Source organism: Setaria italica, chromosome V (genome assembly GCF_000263155.2).
Source record: "Setaria italica strain Yugu1 chromosome V, Setaria_italica_v2.0, whole genome shotgun sequence".
Classification (NCBI taxonomy): Eukaryota; Viridiplantae; Streptophyta; class Magnoliopsida; order Poales; family Poaceae; genus Setaria; species Setaria italica.
The window spans coordinates 30227487-30243950 of record NC_028454.1 but is presented as its reverse complement, the minus strand read 5'-3'; the positions used below and the strand labels follow the sequence as shown (position 1 = coordinate 30243950).

The 16464-nt window shown below is 45.3% G+C and overlaps 2 protein-coding genes across 2 annotated transcripts; both read left to right on the top strand.

Moving 5' to 3' along the window:
- The first annotated feature begins 1630 nt into the window (after positions 1 to 1630).
- Positions 1631 to 4260, top strand: LOC101773273 (epoxide hydrolase 3). Its single transcript, XM_004969212.4, has 5 exons — positions 1631 to 2068; positions 2179 to 2589; positions 2673 to 2762; positions 3607 to 3674; positions 3767 to 4260. The coding sequence occupies exons 1-5, from the start codon at positions 1769 to 1771 to the stop codon at positions 3903 to 3905; spliced, it is 1008 nt and encodes a 335-aa protein (XP_004969269.1). The 5' UTR covers positions 1631 to 1768; the 3' UTR covers positions 3906 to 4260.
- A 5874-nt stretch (positions 4261 to 10134) lies between these two features.
- Positions 10135 to 14665, top strand: LOC101772858 (putative aminoacrylate hydrolase RutD). Its single transcript, XM_004969211.3, has 5 exons — positions 10135 to 10661; positions 10772 to 11182; positions 11274 to 11363; positions 14116 to 14183; positions 14275 to 14665. Exons 1-5 carry the CDS (start codon positions 10356 to 10358, stop codon positions 14441 to 14443), a joined length of 1044 nt encoding a protein of 347 aa, XP_004969268.1. The 5' UTR covers positions 10135 to 10355; the 3' UTR covers positions 14444 to 14665.
- Positions 14666 to 16464: the final 1799 nt, after the last annotated feature.

Sequence of the window (16464 nt, the reverse complement as noted above, 5' to 3'; positions counted from 1 at the left end):
GCCCCTACACCTACGCTCAAATCTATAAACGTATGTAAGCACATCCTACTACTATTAGCATATATACTCCTATTAACGTACCAAAAAATTGTTTTGAGAAATCTTGAGCTCAATGAAATTAGCACAGTCGCATGTAGCTAAAAGACAATAATCTAAACTATAAAGGCATCAAGGTTTCTTTTAAAGCAGGTCCACGTTGATCTTGGTCATCCAGATCTAATTAAATACCCATGTGTATCTCACATGGTTGATGGCTACTATGCACTATATTTAGAAACTATACGTTTGATTTATAATGCAATTAATTACGATTTGGTAATTGAAAAACAGTAAAGTCCATCAACAGTCCTAAAACTTGTTAAGCTATGTCATCACGGTTCCCGAACTTGCAAATTGCATATTTAGCTTCCTAAAGTTAACTTGGGGATCATCCCGGACCCCCAACTTGCAAATTGAAGATTTGACTTCCTAAACTTAGCTTCGGGTGTCATCTCAGTTCTCGAACTTTCAAATTGCAAAATTCGCCATTCAACATTGTACTAGAAATTCGTATGCTTATTTCATTTGCAGGTGAGGTCCAAATCCTAATGTATTCATACATATTTCAGAGGTATTTTCTCTTTTATATTTTGTAAAGAAAATTGGCCCGAGTGACCTGTACCAGCTACATAACATAGCAGGGTGTCAAAGCCGTAGGCCATGGCGTGAGCTCTGTTCCCAGTCAAGAGCTATGTTTGTAGTTGAGACGGTTAGTCGGTAACGCAGTATGACATCACCCGATTTCTTTATAAAAATAAGAGAAAATACATCTGAAAATATGTACGAAATACTTTAAGACTTGGATGCCACTGGCAATGAAATAAGCATTTCCCATTTGAATTTTCCTTAAACTAAAAAAAATGGATAAATAATATAATTTGCAAGTTTGGAAACTCAAATGACACCCAAAATCAAATTTGCGGTCGGTGAACATCACTTGCGATGCGTGCACAAACCATTTATTTTGCAAAAGTACATTTGAATTTCCCATTTGCGGTTGGAACATCACCTGCGAAATCTACAATCAGTCGGGGATAAAAACGACACATCTTAATAAGTTAGAGGACCGCCGATGGACTTTACTCACCGGAAAATTTGAAAGGCAATTAAGTTTGTAACTAATCACACAGGGAAAAAAATCCTATTTCTAAACAACACGTTAGCACCCATTACCGAGATGCCAACACATGGGGAGTTCCCACCACAAAGATCGCATTTGTATATCCCATTGCTGCAAACCGATCTCGTGCCAGTCGTGTCGTGCATTCATCATCGATCCATACAGTAGGCTCCTAGTATCTGTAACGAAAACTTTTGCACGCTAGCAGGCCAACCGTGCGCCCCCGTCGCACTTATTGAGGCGGTCAAAGTCAGAGTGTCAGAGTAGATGTTAGTAGCGCCTGTGCTGGGCTGCTAGCGCTAGGCATGGTCACGCTTCGCGGGCAAAAAAATGTTTATCCCTCCCGCTGAAACGGAATGGTAGAAGAGCTGTGCTGAACAACTCGCAACTACCTCCTGACCCAAACAATTCAATACTACTCCCCTCCATCCTACGCACTGCCGCTCTTATATAAGGTCAGACCATCAAGACTCGGCTCTCTCACCACAGCCCAAACATCTTGCCACAATCCAAGGGTTCCTTTTATTTTTTTTCCCTGTTGCCACATTCACAAAGAGAGTGTTCCGGTAGCATTGGCTCTCACACGTTTGTAAACTCGAAAGCGCAAGGATGGTGAACCTGGTGGAGGCGCAGAAGCCGCTGCTGCACTTCCTGGTCCGGAGGGCCGGGCTGCGGCAGCACACCGTCGATGTCGACGGCGCAGGCACGGTCATCACCTTCTGGGTGCCCAAGGACAAGGTGCCCAAGGAGAAGCCCACCGTGCGGGACGTCACGCCCGGGCCAGCTTCTGCCGATGAGGCCACCAACAAGCTGCCGCCGCCGCCGCCGCCGGTGGCGAAGAATGACAGGCCCGCCGTCGTGCTCGTGCACGGCTTCGCCGCCGAGGGCATCGTGACCTGGCAGTTCCAGGTTCGCCAGCCGTGCAACGACTCGTTTCAGACATCATCCTGCTCATCCTGTGGCTTTCCTGTCCACTACTCATGTCGTAACACACACGCCGTGCGTACGTATACGTGCAGGTGGGCGCGCTGGCGAAGCACTACGACGTGTACGTGCCGGACCTGCTCTACTTCGGGGGTTCGACGTCGCCGTCGTCGGACCGGTCCCCGGGGTTCCAGGCGGAGTGCCTGGCGGCGGCGCTCCGGAAGCTGGGCGTGGGGTCCTGCGCGGTGGTCGGGTTCAGCTACGGCGGGATGGTGTCGTTCAAGATGGCGGAGGCGCACCCGGACCTGGTGCGGTCGCTCGTGGTGTCGGGCTCCGTCGTGGCCATGACCGACTCCATCAGCGAGACGACGCTGGAGCGGATCGGCGTCAAGTCGTCGGCGGAGCTGCTGCTGCCGGAGTCCGTCAAGGGGCTCAAGGCGCTGCTCTCCATCGCCACCCACCGGAAGCTCTGGTTCCCCGACCGCCTCCACAGGGACTACCTCGAGGTATCGTCTTTGTACGTACAGCCTGCAGCTGAGCAGAAGTAACAGACGGATCGACAGTGTGGTTGTTTGTGCACGCATCGCAGGTGATGTTCACCAACCGCAAGGAGAGAGCGGAGCTGCTGGAAGGTTTGGTGGTCAGCAACAAAGACGCCACCGTCCCCGTCTTGCCGCAGGTACGGTTTGGCCACCGCTCCCGTTGACGACCCGTACTAGTTGCCGTTCGCCGGCATGCCACTGTAGGTCGGTGTCCGTGGCCATATTCCGCCGGCTGAGCTGGTCGATACATTTTCCACGAAGCATGATGGCTTCCATTTGAGAATCTTTTTAGCCTGAACTGTGGGAAATAAAATTCCTAGCCGGTGTAAGCATTGATGGTCTTCAACAAATCGCTGCACCTGCACGAGCAAGTGCATGCTGCAGACTGCAGTCTGACTGCGGCGTCAATGCTTCTTCGTGCCTTTCTGAGCTGTGTAGTCAAGCGAAGTGACTGCGCCGGCCCTGGCTGGCTGGCTGCAGCTGTACCTGCTTGCCTGATGAACTGGCCAATCACAGGAAGGGAAACCGGCCGCCCCTGTTCGACGTATAGGCATGGCAGCCATCCCATCAAAGAGGTGGAAATGGCTCACCAGCCACCAACTGGTCCCTAGCATGCCATGAAGTAGAAGATAATGATCCACTACAGGGTGCGCTTGGTAGAGCTCTGCTAAGCAGTTTTTCAGAGAGAAATGATTATTTGCTGATTCTATGAGGTGATTCTCTGAAATGAACTAAGAGGCTGGGAGTTGAAAAAAACTAGCTTCTCTTGATTCTGTGAAGTAATTCTCCATCTTGATTTTAAGAGTTTATGTTAGAGAATAAAAGAGAATCACTTTCAGCTACAGATGCACTTCTCTTATATAATCAGCTCCCATAGAGAATCAGAATCAGATGGAGCTCTACCAAACAGACCTCCGCCCCTACTACTACTATTGCGCCATAGTTGAATTCAATGTTTCAGTTGGTTAATCGACTGTGCAGAAAATACTTCTGCTGTGGGGAGAGAACGACAACATCTTCAACATCGAGCTCGCCAAGGCAATGAAAGAGTAAGCTTGGAAGTTGGAACCTGAATTATTGTTCTTCCAAAAACTAGCATATGTCTTAACAGCTGAGACGAGTTTTGATTTGCGCCCTGCAGGCAGCTGGGCGAGAAGACGATGCTGCAGAGCATAAGGAAGGCAGGGCATCTCGTGCACCTGGAGAGGCCCTGCGTCTACAACCGATGCCTCAAGGAGTTCCTCGCGTCCGTCACGGCCACCGAAACCACCAAGCAGTGACGACAGTGTTGGAAATTGTGAGCTATGTGGTCTACCCTCTATTCCTCTGTCTTATCCGTGGTACCGCTCACAATGCATAATGAGGTTAGAGGGTAGGGACCTATTTATAGACTCCACTTTCATATGTAACAAATATTCCATCTGTGTTACGGAGAAATCCGTGTGACTCCTGAACCATGTCACCAACCATGATCAGACAAGTCGGTTTAATGAGTTTAAAATATATTAGTTCCTAGCACACATGAGTGAATCATGTGCCATGATCAGTTATATATATGAGATCAATTCCAATCTGATCTCTTGGGTTAACAACCTGCAGAGCCGATCCTGCAAAACAAACCCAACTCTTCCGTCATGCTGTACCCAGGTCAAACATGTACGGACATAATAAATATTCCAGTAGAGTTGATCTCAACTTATTCTTCTACTGTATTCCAGCACAAACATAATTCCACATTGAGGTGATATATATAATGACCATAATATATAATATGAAATAAATGTTGATAGCCACAAATAAAAAAAATCCAACATCTCCCACTTGGCTAAAATATTTCAATCAGTAACCTGAAGTTCCATGTCTCTAGTATGCTTAGAAAATAATTCCTGACTAAGTAGCTTATTCAGTGGATCTGCAATCATACTAGTCCTAGGCAAATAAACCAAACGGATACTCCTGAGTCTATTTAGGGCCTGTTTGGTTTGAGTTGCTTATTATAAGCAACTTAAAGTTGCTTATTTGGAGTCTAAGCTGTTTGGATACCCTTGCTTATGAGATGGACATTGTCATATTTGCCCTTGTGTTGGTACCCTCCAATTTGCCTCCCCACCCTCCTTCTTCTTCCTGCGCTACCCGATCCCGGCGGCGGATGGCGCGGAGGCAGGCGGGCGGCGCGGAGGCGGGTGGCGGGGCGGCAGCGGAGGCGGGCGGCGGCGGGCGGAGGTCGGTGACGGCGGGTGGCGCGAAGGCCGGGAGGCGGCGGGCGGCGGCGGGTGGCGTGGCGGCCGGCGGCAGCGGGGGCGCGACGGCAACGGGTGGCAGGGGAGTGGTGCTCGGTGACGGGAGGGGGAGAGAGAGAGGAGGGTAGGGTGCATTGAATGAGGGCAAAAGGTGTAAAGTGCACCTTTTACTCCCCATAAGCAACCATAAGCAACCCAAGAGTTGCTTATTTGCTTATAATAAGCAACCCCATAAGCAACCCTATAAGCAAAAGTGATTGGTTCCATAAGCAACTTATTTGCTTATTTTAAGTTGCTTATGTATAAGCAACTCAAACCAAACAGGCCCTTATTACATCACGAATACAATGATACCTACCCTCAATGTGTTTACTTTTACTGGAATTTAGGATCTTTGAAGACCTTGATCGCCGCCATATTATCATAGAAAGTAGTGATAGGTTCTGATGCACTTTACACGACCTTAAGTGATGCAAGAAATTCCCTTAGCCATACGCCTTCCTTTGCTGCTTCAGATGCAGCAATGTATTCAGCTTCCATGGATGAAAAGAGCAACCGAATTCTGCTTCCTGCAACATCAAGAAATTGCACCTCCTGCCAAAGTGAATATATAACCAGATGTAGACTTTCGGTCATCCAAATCCCCTTGCCAATCATGCAGCTGAAGATTATGATCGTTAAACATAAAGAATAGTCCAAAGTTCCTTTGACATGACGCAGTACATGTTTGATTTGTTTCCAGTGCTCTTCGCCAGGATTCTTTTGATATCTACTAAGAATTCCAATAGCATGGCTAAGGTCAGGTCGTGCAAATAACATGGCATACATAAGACATCCCAAGGCTGAAGAATAAGGAATACCCTTCATTCTTTCTTTTTCCTCAGGAGTACAAGGACATAATTCCTCACTGAGTTTAGTTCGCTTTACTAAAGGTACAGTAGCAGGTTTGCAATATTTCATAGAAGATTCTTTCAGAACACTTCAAAGGTAAGTCTTTTGTGACAAACTAAGAAGTCGTTTATTCCAATCTCTATGTGTTTCCACTCCTAAAACATAGGAAGCTTCCCCAATATCTTTCATATCACATTTAGAAGACAACCAAACTTTTACTTCCATCAATGTTACTTTATCATTAGAAGCAATAAGAACATCATCAACATATAAAGATAGTAACACAAAGTTGCCACCATTAACTTTAGTATATATGCAATGATCACCTTCCGTCATTGAAAAACCATATGACGTGATATCATTATCAAAAAGAATGTACCATTGGCGTGAAGCTTTTTTAAGACCATAGATTGATCTATTTAATTTGCAAACCATGTTTTTATTTCCTTTCTCTCCAAAACCTTCCGACTGTAACATATATATTTCCTACTCCAAATGCCCATTAAGAAAAGGCAGTTTTCACATCCATTTGGTGGAGTTCAAGATCATAATAAGCCATCAAAGCACTAATAACACGAATAGAAATAAACTTTGCAACAGGAGAAAAATTTTCCACAAAGTCAACACCTTCCCTTTGTGTAAAGCCTTCAGCAACAATCCTAGCCTTATATTTTTCCACTTGACCTGCTGCATTAAGTTTCCTTTTGAAAATCCATTTGCAACCTATGGGCTTGCGGTTGTTTGGTAAAGAAATGAGTTCCCAAACTTATTTTTCCTCATCGAGTTTAATTCTTCCCGCATTGCTTCCACCCAAAGTTTTGATTTTGGACAACTAATGGCCTCAGTGTAAGTCTTTGGATCTTCCTCTAAATCTGAGATTTTAGAGTGCACTTCCCCCCAAAACACATAATAATCATCTAGATATGATGGTGCATGTATATTCCTCCCACTTCTCCTAACTATGTTAGTGTTGGGAGTTTAGTTTGTGTCTCCTTCCGGGGTATAATTTTCCTCACCACGTGCGTTAATTCCAGATGTATCCATCTGTGGTTCATTTGGAGTTGCTAGTAATTCTACCCTTGCCCGCTTAGCACGGCGAGGTGTGTGCTGATCTAAAAAAAATTGCATCCCTACTTTTCACCAGTTTATCATTTTCAAGATTATAAAACTGATACCCTAAAAATTCTGTAGAATAGCCACTAAAAATTCCTGATGTGCTTTTGGGTTGCAACTTACTACGATAAGTATTTGGAAATCTAATCTGAGCATTACAACCTCAAACAACTAAATGGCGAAGTGAGGGTTTCCTTCCGGTCCACATTTCATAAGGAGTGATTGTAACAGCTTTATACGGTGAATGATTCAATAAATAGATAGCAGTATGTAAAGCTTCACCCCAAAAGAACAAAGGGAGATCATAATATGCCATCATTGATCTAACCATATCCATAAGAGTTCTATTTCTCCGCTTGGCTACGCCGTTTTGTTGCGGAGTGTATGGTATAGTGTACTGATGTATAATTCCATGCTCTTTACAAAAGTCATTTAAAATTCCTGAAGTGTTTTCTCCCTGATGATCAGTTCTTAAAACCTTAATTTGTTTATTCAACTGCTTTTCCACTTCAATTTTAAATGTCTTAAATGCATCAAAACCTTCCGACTTGTGTTTGAGAAGATACACATAACCATATCTAGAATAATCATTCGATGAATGTGACAAAATAAACTTTTTAACCTTTAGTGGAAGTAGACATTTCACCACAAATATCAGAATGATTTATAGCAAGAGGTTCCTTAGATCTTTCCACCTTTGAAAATTGTGCAGGGGTCATTTTACCCATTATACAAGCCTCGCAAGTGCCAAAATCCTCCCACTTAAAGTTTAGAAATCTAGAATTAATAAGCCTCTTAATTCTATTTTTTAATATGTGAAAGTCATAAATGCCATAAATAAGATTCCGAGCATGTATTCCTATCATTAGTATTCCTCACTGTAGAGTTATCTTCACCAACTAAGCAATCAATGCTGTCATCTTCTAATAAATCATCAAGAAAATAAAGGCCATCATGACGAACACCGGTATGCACTAATTTCCCATGGAGCAATATTTTAACTCTTCCTTTTCCAAATAGTATATCATATCCAACAGATTCCAACTAAGAGACAGAGACTAAATTCCTTCTCATGCTAGGTGAATATAAAGTGTCCTTTAACAATAACTTTCCTCTGCTAGGGAGGTTTAGGATATAATTTCTAATTCCAAGTATGTATAGTGACATCTGCATCAAGTTGTTCCATTTTTTTAGTCCACAAAGAACTACTAATATGGGGGCCTACCATGTTGGCAAATATGTTGCCATGTTGTTTCTTTCTCTCTTTTTTTTTGCAAAACAAAATATGTTGCCATATTGTTTCTTTTTTTTTTTTGCAAAACATAATACAGACACGTGCATTCGTATGCAGGGGCGAATCCAGGCGAGAAAGCCACCAGGGTCAGCTCTATTGCACGCAATGATCATCTCCCTTGTTGAACAATGCTAGGCAGTGATTTTCCACAGCATTTACCAAAGTTCATCGGGGTCAGCTGACCCCGATAAACACCCCTAGATCTGCCCCTACACCTACGCTCAAATCTATAAACGTACATACGCACATCCTACTCCTATTAGCATATATACTCCTATTAACGTATAAAAAATTGTTTTGAGAAATCTTGAGCTCAATGAAATTAGCACAGTCGCATGTAGCTAAAAGACAATAATCTAAACTATAAAGGCATCAAGGTTTCTTTTAAAGCAGGTCCACGTTGATCTTGGCCATCCAGATCTAATTAAATACCCATGTGTATCTCACATGGTTGATGGCTACTATGCACTATATTTAGAAACTATACGTTTGATTTATAATGCAATTAATTACGATTTGGTAATTGAAAAACAGTAAAGTCCATCAACAGTCCTAAAACTTGTTAAGCTGTGTCGTCCCAATCCCCGAACTTGCAAATTGCATATTTAGCTTCCTAAAGTTAACTTGGGGATCATCCCGGCCCCGAACTCGCAAATTGAAGATTTGACTTCCTAAACTTAGATTTGGGTGTCATCTCAGTCCTCGAACTTTCAAATTCCAAATTCTCCAATCAACATTGTACTAGAAATTCGTATGCTTATTTCATTTGCAGGTGAGGTCCAAATCTTAATGTATTCATACGTATTTCAGAGGTATTTTCTCTTTTATATTTTGTAAAGAAATTTGGCCCGAGTGACCTGTACCAGCTACTTAACATAGCAGGGTGTCAAAGCCGTAGGCCATGGCGTGTGCTTTGTTTCCAGTCAAGAGCTATGTTTGTAGTTGAGACGATTAGTCGGTAACGCAGTATGACATCACCCGATTCCTTTATAAAAATAAGAGAAAATACATCTGAAAATATGTACGAAATACTTTAAGACTTGGATGCCACTGGCAATGAAATAAGCATTTCCCATTTGAATTTTCCTTCAAACTAAAAAAATAAATGGAGAAATAATATAATTTGCAAGTTTGGAAACTTAAATGACACCTGAAATCAAATTTGTGGTCGGTGAACATCACCTGCGATGCGTGCACAAACCATTTATTTTGCAAAAGTACATTTGAATTTCCCATTTGCGGTTGGTGAACATCACATTTGAATTTCCCATTTGCGGTTGGGAACGTCACCTGCGAAATCTACAATCTGCGAGTTTGGGGATAAAAACGACATACCGTGATAAGTTAGAGGATGGCCGATGGACTTTACTCACCGGAAAATTTGAAAGGCAATTAAGTTTGTAACAAATCACATAGGGGAAAAAAATCCTATTTCTAAACAACACGTTAGCACCCATTTGTATCTCCCACTGCTGCAAACCGATCTCGTGCTAGTTGTGTCGTGCCTTCATCATTGATCGATACAGGGCCTATTTAGCAAAGCTTCACGCAGCTTTAGAACCTCAAAAACAGCTTCGTTCTAGATTTTTTTTCAGCCAAATGATTTTAGATCCAACAACTCCACCACAGATCTGCTCCACGAAAATGGTGGATCTACCCCTAGATCCATGGATTTGGTGAAGCACCTCAGGGGATGCACCACGAAATCAAATTTGGTGTAACGAAATCAAATTCAGGGGGTGCACCACGGTTGGCTCCTAGCATCTGTAACGAAATTTTTGCACGCTAGCAGGTCAACCGTGCGCCCCCGTCGCACTTATTGAAGCGGTCAAAGTCAGAGTGTCAGAGTAGATGTTAGTAGCGCCTGTGCTGGGCTGCTAGCGCTAGGCATGGTCACGCTTCGCGGGCCAAAAAATGTTTATCCCTCCCGCTGAAACGGAATGGTAGAAGAGCTGTGCTGAACAACTCGCAACTACCTCCTGACCCAAACAATTCAATACTACTCCCCTCCATCCTACGCACTGCCGCTCTTATATAAGGTCAGACCATCAAGACTCGGCTCTCTCACCACAGCCCAAACATCTTGCCACAATCCAAGGGTTCCTTTTATTTTTTTCCCTGTTGCCACATTCACAAAGAGAGTGTTCCGGTAGCATTGGCTCTCACACGTTTGTAAACTCGAAAGCGCAAGGATGGTGAACCTGGTGGAGGCGCGGAAGCCGCTGCTGCACTTCCTGGTCCGGAGGGCCGGGCTGCGGCAGCACACCGTCGACGTCGACGGCGCAGGCACGGTCATCACCTTCTGGGTGCCCAAGGACAAGGTGCCCAAGGAGAAGCCCACCGTGCGGGACGTCACGTCCGGGCCAGCTTCTGCCGATGAGGCCACCAACAAGCTGCCGCCGCCGCCGCCGCCGCCGCCGGTGGCGAAGAATGACAGGCCCGCCGTCGTGCTCGTGCACGGCTTCGCCGCCGAGGGCATCGTGACCTGGCTGTTCCAGGTTCGCCAGCCGTGCAACGACTCGTTTCAGACATCATCCTGCTCATCCTGTGGCTTTCCTGTCCACTACTCATGTCGTGACACACACGCCGTGCGTACGTATACGTGCAGGTGGGCGCGCTGGCGAAGCACTACGACGTGTACGTGCCGGACCTGCTCTACTTCGGGGGTTCGACGTCGCCGTCGTCGGACCGGTCCCCGGGGTTCCAGGCGGAGTGCCTGGCGGCGGCGCTCCGGAAGTTGGGCGTGGGGTCCTGCGCGGTGGTCGGGTTCAGCTACGGCGGGATGGTGTCGTTCAAGATGGCGGAGGCGCACCCGGACCTGGTGCGGTCGCTCGTGGTGTCGGGCTCCGTCGTGGCCATGACCGACTCCATCAGCGAGACGATGCTGGAGCGGATCGGCGTCAAGTCGTGGGCGGAGCTGCTGCTGCCGGAGTCCGTCAAGGGGCTCAAGGCGCTGTTCTCCATCGCCACCCACCGGAAGCTCTGGTTCCCCGACCGCCTCCACAGGGACTACCTCGAGGTATCGTCTTTGTACGTACAGCTTGCAGCTGAGCAGTACTGCAGTAGTAACAGACGGAACGACGGTGTGGTTTTTTGTGCACGCATCGCAGGTGATGTTCTCCAACCGCAAGGAGAGAGCGGAGCTGCTGGAAGGTTTGGTGGTCAGCAATAACGACGCCACCGTCCCCGTCTTGCCGCAGGTACGGTTTGTCCACCGCTCCCGTTGACGACCCGTACTAGGTGCCGGTCGCCGGCATGCCACTGTAGGTCGGTGTCCCTGGCCATATTCCGGCGGCTGAGCTGGTCGATGTATTTTCCAGGAAGCTGAGAATCTTAGGGGTGTTTGGATCTTTAGTCCGGACTAAAATTCACGTCACATTTAATATTTGGAGGCTAATTAGGAGGAATAAACATAAGCTAATTATAAAACTAATTATACGGATGGAGGCTAATTCCCGAGATGAATCTATTAAGCCTAATTAATCCATCATTAGCACATGTTTACTGTAGCACCACATTGTCAAATCATGGACTACTTAGTTTTAATGGATTCGTCTCGCAAATTAGCCTTCATATGTGTAATTGGTTTTATAATTAGTTTAGATTTAATACTTCTAATTAGTATCTAAACATTTGATGTGATAGGGATTCTCGGAGTTCTTAAAGAACTAAACCGGGCCTAGCTTGAACAGTGGGAAATAAATTTCCTATAGTATTAGCCGGTGTAAGCATTGATGGTCTTCAACAAATCGCTGCACCTGCACGAGCAAGTGCACGGTGCAGACTGCATTCTGACTAAGGATGGCAACGGGACGGTTTGGGGGCGGATATCTGCGGATTTCGGGTCCGCGGGTTTCGATTTTGGTTTCTAGTTTTTTTCATAATTTTTCGGGTTCGGATACCCACAATATCACGGGTTTGGAGCGAGTTTTTAAAATCACCCGTGGAGCTCCATCGGGACCTCAAAATCATTCAGCCCACTAAAAGCCCACTAGCAACCCTACCTATATAACATGACAACATCCTTATTGGCACAACGCACTCAGCACTCCGCACCCACCCAGGCCACCTGCACTCCTCATCTCCCTGCTCGCTGCCGCGATGGCCACCCGCAGCTCCCGCCCCTGGCTCCGCCGCCACGCCGCGGTCGTCGGGTCCGCGCCCTCGCTCGCGGCCGATGCCGTCAAGGAGGCCTTGGACGAGGCCGGCCTCTTTGGATCCGTCAGTGCCTCGCCCAAGGATGCTGCGGCGGACCTCGTGGGCGTCGCGGCTGCCGCGCTCATCCTCACACTGGTCCGCCGCAGGCGTCGTGAGAGGAAGGCGCGCGAGGACAGCGATGCTCGGATCCCAGACGGCGTTTCCATGGTGTGACGGCCGGCTCCGATCTATTCGGTTCTGTTTGCTGTACGCCAGCAAAGTCTACTAATCTCTAACCTCAAGATCGATGTAACGAGAATTCGAACAATGGGGAAAGTTGTTTCTTTTGCTCGATTTCGCGTACATTTCTCTGACACTTTGGTGCAAATTGAAAAAGAAAATCCTGATTTTGCTTGCACCTACTCTGCAAATTTTGGATATGAATAAATTTTGTGGATGAACTTTATTGCTTCGGTTTGATAATTTATGGTCTTGACATCAACAGGAATCCTATCAGAAAACGAGTGCGTGTCATGAGTCATGATGACTGAATAGTTTGTTCTGAGCTCGGCTCATATCACGGTCCAGAGACGTGCTTTGCAAGTTGCCGGGCCTCCTTGCTCCATGGATGGTTGCGCATGCACAAAGTCCTGTAAGCCTCGGCCCGCGCAGCTCGCGAGCCTCTTGAAGTCTAGTGGAACTAGAACAGGTTTCGATTCCGGGGGTTTCGATTTCGGGGATGAATTTTCACCTGAATTGATATTCGAGATGGATTCAGATTTTAGGTTTGAATTTCGATTTTAGGTGACCGACACTCCACCCGATTCAAAGCCGCCTGTTACCATCCTTAAGTCTGACTGCGGCGTCAATGCTTCTTCGTGCCTTTCTGAGCTGTGTAGTCAAGCGCAGTGACTGCGCCGGCCCTGACTGGTTGGCTGCACCTGTACCTGCTTGCCTGGTGAACTGGCCAACCAGAGGAATGGAAACCGGCCGCTCCTGTTCGACGTATAGGCATGGCAGCCATCCCATCAGAGAGCTGGAAATGGTTCGCCAGTCACCAGTTGGTCCCTAGCATACCATGAAGTAGAAGTTAGAGGTGTTAGGATACGAGCTGCTAAACTTTAGCAAGGTCACATCGGATATTTAGATGCTAATTAGGAGGATTAAACATGAGCGAATTACAAAACTAATTGCATAGATGGAGTCTAATTCGCGAGACGAATCTGTTAAAGCTAATTAATCCATCATTAGCAAATGGTTATTGTAGCATCACATTGTCAAGTCATGGACTAATTAGGCTTAATAGATTCGTCTCCGAATTAGACTCCATCTATGCAATTAGTTTTGTAATTAGACTATGTTTAATACTACTAATTATCAAACATTCGATGTGACAGGTGCTAAAGTTTAGCGGGGTATCCAAACACCCCCTTAATGATCCAATATAGGGTGCATTTGACAGAGTTCTCGGAGCTGATTCTGCTAAATAGTTTTTTTAAAGAGAAGTGATTCTCTGCTAATTCTGTGAAGTGATTCTCTGAATTGAATTAAGAGGCTGTGAGCAGGAAAAAGTAGCTTCTCCTGATTCTATGAAGTGATTCTCCATCTTGATTTTAAGAGTTTAATCACTTGTCAGCCACATAATCACTTCTCTTGTAGAATCAGCTCAATAGAGAATCATAATCAGATGGAACTCTACCAAACAGAACGCATAGTATAGTAGCCCATACTACTACTATTGCGCCACACTTGAATTCAATGTTTCAGTTGGTTCGCTTCTCCCTCACAAGATGAAACGCTTAAACGGCTGTGCAGAAAATACTTTTGCTGTGGGGAGAGAATGACAACATCTTCAACATCGAGCCCGCCAAGACATTGAAAGAGTAAGCTTGGAAGTTGGAACCTGAATTTTGTTCTTCCAGAAATCAGCATATGTCTTAACAGTTGAGATGAGTTTTGATTTGCGCCCTGCAGGCAGCTAGGCGAGAAGACGATACTGCATAGCATAAGGAAGGCAGGGCATCTCGTGCACCTAGAGAGACCCTGCGTCTACAACCGATACATTAAGGAGTTTCTCGCGTCCGTCACTGCACCGAAACCACCAAGCAGTGACGACAGGGAATTCGGAAGGATTTGGAATTAGTTTGATTGTTTGGTCGCCTACGTTTGGAGACAAGCCACGAATGCCGATTGATGTCACGAATGTCTCCACAAATCTGTTGCATCGCTGTTGTTTGGGACGACTTGTGAGCATGAGCCTAAGTACAAGAATAGACGCTTCCCGCCTTTGTACTAGTTGAGTTTGATTAATTGTCGTTCAAGATGAACATGCTACTCTACAAACAGAATTGCATTGCAAGGATCAGAGGTTTCGGTAGCTTGTTACCATGAAATTGGAGTTGGAGCGGGGCTCCTATCTGGCTTCCGGAAGCCGGATAGGAGCTATGACATGATCCAATTTGCGCACGCCTATTGCATATTGCGGCCTGCAGGATAGCTGGAGGAGGAGGAGGCATCACTCGCATCAACCATGACCCGCAGCCTGCAGGACGGCAGGAGGAGGGAGGAGGCAAGCTAGTAGCACGCACAAGGGTACAGGCCTACAGGTAGGCAACGTGTGCTGTTATTTAGACTTTTGTTGTGATCTCATATATTCAAAATATCAAACTAATATACTTAACATTTTAAATATTAGATTCATTCAACATTTTGAATAAAGTATTTCAACATTTGATTAAAAATGTTGAAGTAGTGTACTTAAAATATTGAGATAGACTATCCAAAATGTTGATTTTTAAAAAATGGTAAAATATATTCATATTACATTAATTCTTAGCAAGATAGTAGTTAAACGGATTCAAAAATGAATTTACGATTTGGGAGAAAAAATAGTTCGAAGTTTGAAATCCCATAGAAACAGCCACCAACTAGCAAATCATGCCTCGTTGGTCAACGTGCACCGTCAGTTGGGCGCATGCATGCGGGTCTGGTTATTCCGACAGCTGTGTGGTTGAGAAGAGTTGCACAGAGTAGCTTAGGGCCTGTTTGGCTACCACCTCATAAACTTTAGGAGAGTCATAAAGTTTAGGAGGCCATAATTACTAGTCCTAAAATTTAGGAGTGGGGTGTTTGGATGGTCTCATAATTTTTATGATGTTAAAGGGAAATTGACCATTGTACCCCCTAATTAAAGTTCAACTGCCGTCTCGGTTTCTGTTTTTGTGGCGCGAGGGAGGAGTTCTGGCGCCAGGAGGTCTGTTTTTTTGGCGCGAGGGAGTTCTTCTGGCGTCAGGGAACTTGCCTTCTGCCTCTGCCGCAGAGTTGCTTTGCTGCCGGCTCTATTTTTTCGCCACTTTTTTTTTGCCGGCCCTTTGCTGCCGCCTATGCTTAAAAAAACGTAGTGCAATGTCAAAAACAGTAAGCACAGTCCATCGTCATTGTCATTACAACTCAAAAATACAAAACCTCTACAATCTATTGAACAAACCATTAGCTATACTATCACGAAATTCGTTCATATTTTGATCTCCGTCTGCCTCTTCGGTATTTCCCTCATGACCACCAATGCTTGATTCTTCGGTGAAAGGAACAAAATTTTCATCACGATCACACATACCAAAGGCCCTATCCGCATGATCGTTCTCCCTAATGAAATTGTGAAGTGCCATACATGCTACTATTATTTTGCTTTGCTTTTCCATTGGAAAACTTGGGATTCCCAATAAAATCCTCCATTTCATCTTCAAAACTCCGAATGACCTCTCAATAACATTTCTAAGTGATGAATGCGCGTAGTTAAAAGTTTCCTTCATACCTCTCGGATTTGGGCCACTCCGGAACTCAGGAAGGTGGTACTTCGTACCTTTGTATGGTGCAAGATACCCCGGGCGGTTCGGATATCCAGAGTCCACTAGATAAAACTTCCCTAAAAATACAAAAGAGAATATGGTAAGCAATTTTGGGTATATAATTTATTTTTTAAATTATTAATGACAACAAATTTACCTGGAGGAGGGTGTGGAAACTTGTCACCATATTTATTTACGGCATCAGTGAATACTCTCATATCATGAACTGATCCAGGCCATCCACTAACAACAAATGTGAATCTTATGTCGAAATCACAAATGGCAAGCACGTTCTGTGTAGGGTATCCATGCCTGC